Source organism: Coregonus lavaretus (genome assembly GCF_964263955.1).
Source record: "Coregonus lavaretus genome assembly, chromosome: 27".
Taxonomy (NCBI): domain Eukaryota; kingdom Metazoa; phylum Chordata; class Actinopteri; order Salmoniformes; family Salmonidae; genus Coregonus; species Coregonus lavaretus.
In genome coordinates this window covers 190890-201096 of record NC_140014.1, presented here as the reverse complement: position 1 = coordinate 201096, position 10207 = coordinate 190890, and the positions used below count along the sequence as shown (strand labels likewise).

General features: G+C 39.8%; 1 protein-coding gene across 1 annotated transcript; it reads left to right on the top strand.

The window, feature by feature from the left end:
- Positions 1 to 3298: 3298 nt before the first annotated feature.
- On the top strand, positions 3299 to 9835 carry LOC311102805 (transforming growth factor-beta receptor-associated protein 1; the record flags this gene model as incomplete). Its single annotated transcript, XM_084144221.1, has 11 exons — positions 3299 to 3986; positions 4407 to 4601; positions 6063 to 6217; positions 7056 to 7138; positions 7321 to 7665; positions 7772 to 7829; positions 8086 to 8229; positions 8387 to 8527; positions 8642 to 8801; positions 9122 to 9543; positions 9695 to 9835. 11 exons carry the CDS (start codon positions 3299 to 3301, stop codon positions 9833 to 9835), a joined length of 2532 nt encoding a protein of 843 aa, XP_084000347.1.
- Between the last annotated feature and the right edge of the window lie 372 nt (positions 9836 to 10207).

Below are 10207 nucleotides of genomic sequence, written 5' to 3'. Positions count from 1 at the left end.
ATCATACTACTACAGAATATACAGTGGTGTGAAAAAGTGTTTGCCCCCTTCCTGATATGTTATTTGTTTGCATGTTTGTCACACGTACATTTTTCAGATCATCAAACAAATTTAAATATTAGTCAAAGATAACACAAGTAAACACAAAATGCAGTTTTGAAATGAAGGTTGTTATTATTAAGGGAAAACAAAATCCAAACCTACATGGCCCTGTGTGAAAAAGTGATTGCCCCCCCTGTTATAACACAACTCAACTGTGGTTTATCACACCTGAGTTCAATTCCTCTAGCCACACCCAGGCCTGATTACTGCCACACCTGTTCTCAATCAAGGAATCACTTAAATAGGACCTGCTTGACAAAGTGAAGTAGACGAAAAGATCCTCAAAAGCTAGACATCATGCCGAGATCCAAAGAAATTCAGGAACGAATTAGAAAGAAAGTAATTGAGATCCATCAGTCTGGAAAAGGTTATAAAGCCATTTCTAAAGCTTTGGGACTCCAGCGAAACACAGTGAGAGCCATTATCCACAAATGGCAAAAACATGGAACAGTGGTGAACCTTCCCAGGAGTGGCCGGCCGACCAAAATTACCCCAAGAGCGCAGCGAAGACTTATCCAAGAGGTCACAAAAGACCCCACAACAACATCCAAAGAGCTGCAGGCCTCACTTGCCTCAGTTAAGGTCAGTGTTCAAGACTCCACCATAAGAAAGAGACTGGGCAAAAATGGCCTGCATGGCAGAGTTCCAAGACGAAAACCACTGCTGAGCAAAAAGAACATTAAGGCTTGTCTCATTTTTGCCAGAAAACATATTGATGATCCCCAAGACCTTTGGGAAAATACTCAGTGGACTGACGAAACAAAAGTTGAACGTTTTGGAAGGTGTGTCCCCCATTACATCTGGCGTAAAAGTAACACCACATTTCAGAAAAAGAACATCATACCAACAGTAAAATATGGTGGTGGTAGTGTGATGGTCTGGGCCTGTTTTGCTGCTTCAGGACCTGGAAGACTTGCTGTGATAAATGGAACCATGAATTCTGATGTCTACCAAAAAATCCTGAAGGAGAATGTCCGGCCATCTGTTCGTGACCTCAAGCTGATGCGAACTTGGGTTCTGCAGCAGGAAAATGATCCAAAACACACCAGCAAGTCCACCACTGAATGGCTGAAGAAAATCAAAATGAAGACTTTGGAGTGGCCTAGTCAAAGTCCTGACCTGAATCCTATTGAGATGCTGTGGCATGACCTTAAAAGGCAGTTCATGCTCGAAAACCCTCCAATGTGGCTGAATTACAACAATTCTGCAAAGATGAGTGGGCCAAAATTCCTCCACAGCGCTGTAAAAGTCTCATTGCAAGTTATCGCAAACGCTTGATTGCAGTTGTTGCTGCTAAGGGTGGCCCAACCAGTTATTAGGTTGTAGGGGGCAATCACTTTTTCACATAGGGCCATGTGGGTTTGGATTTTGTTTTCCCTTAATAATAACAACCTTCATTTCAAAACTGCATTTTGTGTTTACTTGTGTTATCTTTGACTAATATTAAAATTTGTTTGATGTGAAACATTTAAGTGTGACAAACATGCAAACAAATAAGAAATCAGGAAGGGTGCAAACACTTTTTCACACCACTGTATATTGAAACACCACAACATATCCCTACCCAGCAAGAAGTGACCTCAGCAGATGGTCACAATATTTACCTTTTGTTATTTCTTTGCTAGTGTGATGTTTGTGAGGAGAGAAGTTTTTGGTGTCCACCTGTAGCGTCCCTTTTCAAGAGAAGAAATAGAATCATATGCCAAGTGAAATGTATAATTTACAGAATAATTTAACTCGTGATAATCTAAATTGTACTCCCGAGTGGCGCAGTGGTCTAAGGCACTGCATCGCAGTGCTAGCTGCGCCACTAGAGATCCCTGCTCTTTCGTAGCCGGCCGCGACCGGGAGACCCCATGGTGCGGCGCACAATTGGCCCAGCGTTGTCTAGGGTAGGGGAGGGAATGGCCGGCAGGGATGTAGCTCAGTTGGTAGAGCATGGCGTTTGCAACACCAGGGTTGTGGGTTCGATTCCCACGGGGGGTATAAAAAAAAAAAAAAAAAATGTATGCACTCACTAACTGTAAGTCACTCTGGATAAGAGCGTCTGCTAAATGACATAAATGTAAATGACAAAGTGGTGTAGTTGACACCAATTATTTTGTTGGCACATTAGTCTGTGCTGTTTGCATGTTATATGTGTTCATCATTATTCACATCGATGTAATAGTTGTTTGAATAAGGTGACAATCTTTTATGAATGCCTAACATTGAATGTATCTGTTGTGTTAAATGAATGACACTGCTTTACCTTAATTAATAGAAAGTAGTGTGGGGTCATGTCTTTTGTCTCTTGTACTGAAGATTTTGACGACTGTTTCTGGTAAGAAACCTGTAGCAATGGCGCCATCCAGAGGATGTAACCAATTATGTCAGGTCACACACATTGCACTATACTTGCAGGAAAATAGACACAGTACATACTGTACGTAGAGAAGTTGTAAGTCCTCTCAGGCTTATTTAAAAGGCTGAAAAACTTTTCAAATAAACATTACATATCGAAAGAACACTTGCTTTCCAATATTACAGAAAGGCCTTTTTACATGTCTATAACATTTTGATTGTTGCGCGTTACTAAACATACCCCAGTTGATACTGAATGTTCACCTACTGTTTCCTCACACATTGTCCACTGACCACAAACCTTCTCTCTGGTCTATTCAGAACCAAACACCACTACTCATTTTAAGGTTTGTGGCACCTCAAAATATAATTCCTCAACACATAGATTGTTTTCATCCTTGTAAAAACGGTTTTATGGTTTAACTTGTGGTGGCATTGTGACTCATGTATTCCTAGGTTGAGAATAAGTGGTGTAAAATGCTGACACAGACTTCCTCTCAGGATGGGAGTCACATGACGAGGTCAAACTACACTTCAGATGAGAAGGGATTTCTAACACTCAGCGAAGGAAACTAACCACACAACATCAGGTAGGGACAATTTATTAGAATAAATCAGAATAGATATTCATCTAAACCCTGTGAATATACTTTTTCATTTGATGATAGATTTGCATTATTGTCTGTGTTACAACGTTGTGACAACGTTGGTGAACTACATTTCCATTTTTAACTTTTTTGTGTTCAGTTGTAGATCATTGATTAAAACATTTTTGCTTTATTTTTTGTTTTGGGTATTCTAACCTTCTAAATATCGAGAACAGCATCAGCATACATCAACAAATGCAGTAGCAATGAGTTTGAAAGCCTTCACTCAAGTGCAAGTCTATGAAAAACCTCCCACCCCTAAAGAAAAATACAAATTCAGCATCCATAGCCTGGAGTGTTATGACAGAAATATATACATTGGAACCAAAGACTCATTGGTCCAACACCTTATCCTACCCAGCACCAGTGACCCAAAGGACTCCAGTCAATGTCCTCGGGAAGGGAGGGCGAAACTGCTAGGTTCAAGCAGCCCAGTCACCCAATTAAAGGTGATACCAGTTCTCAATCACCTTCTGGTTCTGTGGGACCATTCCGTTAGCGCCCTCAACATGTTCTCCCTAGAACCCCTTCCTTCGCTGAAGCGGATCCAACACGTGTCTTTCTTTAAGGTGTGTGAATCGGCACTGTCAACCTCATCGCAGTCTGTGTGTGTGGAGCTGGTGACAACCTCTAGCAGGAGCAGAGTGGTCCGGATCCATGTCGTGGGGGTGGAGAGATGGGATTGTGTTAAAGAGGTGTCTCTACCCCAGGACCCTGTGGCCTTAGCTGTGGATGATACCACTTTGTGTGTGGCTACCAGTGACAGGTATTTCCTCCATGATCACAAGAGTGGGAGCACCGTTGATCTCTTCCCTCACAACCTGAGCAGGCAGAATATAATTGTGAGCACCGCAGGAAAAGGGGAATTCCTTTTAAATGGGCCCGGCTCCTTGGGTAAGAGCTATTGTCGTGAAAACAATTACACTCGCATGCAGCACATGCTCTGTGCCCTTCAAAAGAATGCCTTTGGACAAACACATCTGACACAGACACCTTATAGACAGCTACATTGTCAGATTTTATAGTCAAGCTCTGTACCTGTACATAATATAAACAATTACATACTAGTAGCTTATAATAAATAATTTGGCATGTTCATATCACCGTTCATGACGGCAGTGAACACAGAAGGATAAAAATCCACTGGTGGGAAATTTATAGATTTCCTGTTTTTACACATTTACTGTAAGATATACTTATAAACTACAAAATGAGTGGCTAATATGTGTTATTTAAAATAAAGTGTTGGTTGGTACAGTTTACATATCTATAGGATATTTGTTGTATAGATGTACTATCGTTTCTTTGCCACAGGCGTGTTTGTCATGAAGAATGGCATATGCCAGCGGCCTCCAGTGCAGTGGTCTGAGGGGTTGTTGGCAGCGGTGGTGTGTTACCCCTACATTTTGGCCCTGCAGCCTCAGGCTCTCTATGTCTACAGTATGGTGGATCAGCAGCTCAAACAGACTGTGCCTCTGCTTAGAGCCAAGGGCCTACTCTCAACAACAGGTACACTGTAAAACCATCCTGTTATTATCCCGGTAAATTATTGTATAATCAACAGTATCAGAACCGTGCTTCTACACCTGCATTACTAGCTGTTTGGGGTTTTAGGCTGGGTTTCTGTACAGCACTTCGAGATATTAGCTGATGTACGAAGGGCTATATAAAATAAAATTGATTGATTGATTGATCATACCGTATAAAATGAATACAGTAGATTACCGTAAATTACATTGCATTGTGAGAAAATATTCAACGGCCGGGAAATATTTGATGTATTTTGGACATTACTGTAATATTTGATGTATTTTGGACTTTACTATAAAATATGCTACGTAAAATACAGTAGCAGTTCACTTACAGTATTTCTGAATTTTCAAAATATAACGTCACACAAAAGCACAAGGTCGACAAAATCAAAGTACATCCTTTAAAATAAGAAATATTTAATGGCTTGTAACTTCCACCCCACAGAAAAAAGACCGTACAGTATTTTTGGAGCGCCAAAAAACTTTTGACCACTATTGGGTGCATGTTATTGTTGTTTCTGGCTTATTAACATATTTTGAGGCATGCCTTGTAAGAGTCTATATTTGTGCCACCCATTAGTGAGAATGCTGCACCAATTTAACTGAAATGTGGTAGTAGTGTCCTATCAATTAAATGTATATAAGCGAGATATTGGAGTTCCCGCAAGTCTTAAACCTATAATGGTTGAGTATTTGACATGTCCTTTGGTCTGTTTAGCCCTGTAGTCACTATTTGGAAGCCTTTGTTAAGTCCTCTAGAAGTGCAAGTGATGTAAAATACCAACATGTGGTCTTATATCACTTGCATTTCTGGAGACAAAGGCTTCCAAACTGGCATTCATTGATATGCTGTAATATGTAAGCACATTACCTAGCAGCCAACCTGCTTGAGCAATCCGATGTAATTACTGTAAAATACAAACCCCATCTACCCTCAATGAATTCAATTAATTAATTAATCAACCCATTAATTAATTCATTAATTCATTACAATTACCATAATACGATCACTGTAATGCACTGTACTGTTGTTTTACTGTAACTTACAGGCAGCTAGTTGCCGGTAAGTTACCGTAAAAAAAAACAGTAAAAAAAAGATTACAGTAATGGTATTGAATACTGTAAAATACAGTACGGTAACACTGTACCTTTTTCTACGGTAACTTACAGGCAATTGCCTGTAAGTACCGTAAAAACAACAGGAAATGGTTTACAGTGTATGGTACCAACGAACCAATCAAGCTGCCAACCAATAACACATTTTAATGTTTATTCATTTCATTCATTCAGTCAGTCAGTCAGTGCTCATGACAATGTTTAATTGTGGTCATTCTGCATGCTATGTTGTCATACTGTTGGCATACTGTGACTTCCACTTTGGTTCGAATACTCTGTTTTGGGATTCTGTCAGATCATATCAATGTTATCCTCTCTTTAGAGGGTGTGTACATTTTTATGGAGAGAAAGATCCTCGGTTTGTCCCATGTACCATTTGAAGAGCAGATCCAAGCCCTTGTAAGGTGTGAGCGAGTGGAGGAGGCATTGGTACTGCTTGGTGGAGTTCAAGCTCGTCTTTCACATGTTTCTTACAAGGTAATCACCAACAGTAAACAAGATCTCCTTTTGACTCTGAATAAAATTGCCTAACTGAACACCAAGAATTAGAACTGCAACTCTAACGTAATTAATCAAACCTGGTTATGACTTTGAAAATGAAAGGACTCAGGCCAGGCAGGCAAGTCAAACACAGACAAAGCAAGCTCTCGTACCCAAGGGTTCTTACAAAGTAAAACACACATTATAAACAGTTGAACAGATGATTAATCTCTCATATTCCTTGACTCTTCCATCCTAGAAAAGAAAGACAAAAACGAATCCAACTATTCACATATACAATAGCCTAATCCCCAGGACTAAAAGTTCAAAATTGCATCAGAACCTTATTCTATATTAGAGCTTTATAACTGATGTGTAGACAGCATAAATATGAATACCACCATAACATGGTATATGAATTTCATATTTCATCAGGGTAATCATGTTCATCAGTTATTGAGCTGCACATGGAGGTGTATGATGAAATGCAGCATGCACCAAGGCAACAGATGTTTCAGAGATTTGTTGGAATCATGGTAGATTCTCAAGTTATAGGTCAAGGGTTGAATTGAGGATTCTTGACTGAATATGCCTTCTGTTCATGACTTATTCATTATACTTTGTCTGTCTCGAAAGCTTTGAAATCTGGGTTTGTGGGTACTACATTTAGACATAACGTATTGCTCTTAAGATTTAACTGCAAACACATTACCTTCAGCCCCAGTGACTTGAGAAAAATAAATTGATTTAAAATATGCTTATATGAAATATGTGCCAAATCTAAGAAGATAAGTGATATTATTTGATTTGACAAATGTTGTATTTGATTTGACAGGAGCAGCATAAGATCATCACTTGCATGGCTGGATTCATTAAGTTCTACCAGGAGTCTTTTTCAGAGGCCAAAGAACTTTTTATGTGAGGACAGTCCTTTTCCACATCTTATTTTCAGTATGGACCCCTAATTTAAGGAAACTACCTTAAACAATAGTAAAAGTAGATCATATGACTAGCATTATTTATTGCTAGGTTATAACAGTTTGAATTATTAGTTCTGCTGTCTGTTGAAATGTTTCATTATTCATTCCTGTTTTCAACAGCAAAGGTGAGTTGGACCCTAGAGAAATCATCAGCTTGTATCCAGAGATGGAACCACTCAGTGAGACCTTTCAGTCCCAGCTGGTCAAAGTGAACAATGCAAAGGAGCTATTGGCTCTACGACAAGAGGACAGGACCACATTTCAACAGTATCTAGACTTCCTGGGCGATTTCCTAAAGGTGGTTCGAGGGACGGAGCAAGGAGTTGGGTGCAGTGAGGATATCGATAATGCACAACTGAGAATATACACAGAGCAAGGTGACAGAGAAGACCTGGACGAGCTTGTGTCCTCTCCCAATTCCTGCTCAATCGACAAATGTGTGCCTCTCCTTGAGCTGCACAAGAGGTGAGAATGGGTAGCTGTTCAGTGTAAACTGAGAACAACATATTTGAATCTTGCAATGTTTTGTTACATATAATACTGCAATAATTTCATTATACTATCATCTCAGATTTTTCACACTTGGATTACTCTATCAGAGTCATGGTCACCATATCAAAGCAATCCAGGTAATCTTGGACGTTAGCATGCAATAAAAATATGATTTGCATTTATTTTAATCAGTCTAATCGATTGCATATTCTTTGTATCATACTTTGTACCATCTTTGTGTTATAAGACAGTGATCAATGATCTAATGTAGTTTCTGCTTAAATTTGGACTTCAGACCATACTGAAAATATGATGTGTAAAAGGACTGTCATCACAAACGTTATTTGGCCTGGTAGACTCCTGGTAGAACTTAATGTCCTTATGATGTTGCAGACTTGGGTGAAAATTACTGATGGGCAACATGAAGACAGCTCATGCTCAAATGTGTATGAGCACATTGTGAGAACTCTCAGTCGACTAAAACAGAGAGACGTCGTCTGGACGTTTGCAGACTGGGCTCTACAAAGAAACCAGGAGGTATCCGAGTAATCCATATAGCTCAACTGTAGAGGACAGAGTTATATGAAGAAAAAGTTTTAAATAATATGATTATAATAAATAACATCATTATTTGATTGGAACTAAACCTCATGTTGACCTATTTTAGTGACATTTCTGTACTGTAACTTTTAAGGTTGGAATACAGATTTTCACAAAAAGACATCCAGAGGACCAAGACACATTTGCACAGGAGGATGTCCTCACTTTCTTAAAGAAGTACTCTCTAGCTTTGGTGTTGTTCCTGGAATTTTTGGTCTATGATTTGAAAAGCGAGGTTGGTACCACCAGTATATCAATAGCACCACACCATTTTTACCCATAATAAACTGTTGTTTGAAATTAAATAAAGGCACATATTTGTATCCCCCCTCTTTTTATCATTTCTCAGGAGGAGAAGCATCATACCCTTCTGGCCACAGCATATGTCACCCAGATACTCAGAGCCTTACAGGAAGGAAATGGTACTGATTCAGATGGAAGAATGACCAGAGATAAACTGCAACAGTTGCTGTGGCAGTCTTCCCTCTATGACACCATGACAGTACATGGTATGTGAGTCATATGAAAATGTATCATGCTTAATGTATGTAGGAAATCCTTAGTCACATAACTATTTAATCAAAACTACTTAGCAAGATAAATATAATTATTACTCATGTTGCACTCTAAGAATTATATATCTTACTAAACTCCATATTCATTAGGATTTATGTAGCTTGCTAAACTTCATATTCATTCACACTTGCTAATTTGCTCCACAGTAACAATATTAGTTATTTCTTCTCTCTGGAAACCTGATTCCCAGGTTAGATTGAATAGTGTCTGTGATTAGTGTTTTATAATAATATAAGTATGACTGATATTACAGAGGCCATCCAGCCGACAGCCCTGCACATAGAGCAGGCCATCCTGCTTGGGAGAGATGGTAACCACTATCAGGCCCTACAGACCTTGGTCCACAAAGAGAGAGACCTGCAGGTTGCAGGGGCCTACTGCAGGAGGGCTGCTGTATGGCAGGGACGGGAACTGGAACACACCCTTTTCCTCACCCTGCTCCAGATCTACCTGGGCTCCAATGAGCTAGCGAGTGCAGCTGTGGACCTGTTGAATGCCAATGCTGCTGCCTTTGACCTGGAAAGAGTCCTCCAGGTTCTGCCGGATTCCTGGTCTGTTCAGCTGGTCTCCCAGTTCCTGTTGGGGTCCCTTAGAGAGACTTTCCATCAAAGACGAATGGGAGGGGTAGAAAGAGGCCTGGCCCAGGTCGAACTCCTTAGACACAAGTACACTTGGGTGAGCACGTGCCTCAACATTTTCACAGGGATGCACTTGCTTTATTTATAATGGGAATCTTCAGGTATTCATAATGCACAAGTTGATAATGCACAAAATTTTATCAATGCATGTTATGCATTGAGTTGACATCCATCTCTTGTCCCCTCAGGCCCAAGGCTCAAAAATAATGCTGAAAGTGGATAAGGGTCTGGTGTGCAAGACCTGCCAGAAGGACTTCATAGAGCCAGAGTTTGTGTGTAGTCTTAGTGGTGAGCTGATTCACACTAACTGTGGAAGCTACACAGAGTAACTTCCACAAATCCAATGCAAGTCAGAGGTACCTATATTAGCATTTTCCCACTTCATGTCAAAATCATCTATAAGTAACTTTATTGAGTTACACAATCCATTTTTAGATACTTTAGGATGATTTGGACATGATGCATGAAAATGCTAATAATTATAGGTACCATTAATTTGCATTAGATTTGTGTCAGAATTGCTAAAAGGTTAGCATTTTAAATAGTGGCCAGGTAAACAAAACCAAAGCATGGATTGCTGTCATACCTTGTCCATAGACTGCTTACAGGGAAAGAAAACCAATATGTCATTTTGCAATTTGGGTGAACTATCCCTTTAAGTTAGCAACATTTGACAGCTGTGCAAGGGGACTTCCACAAGG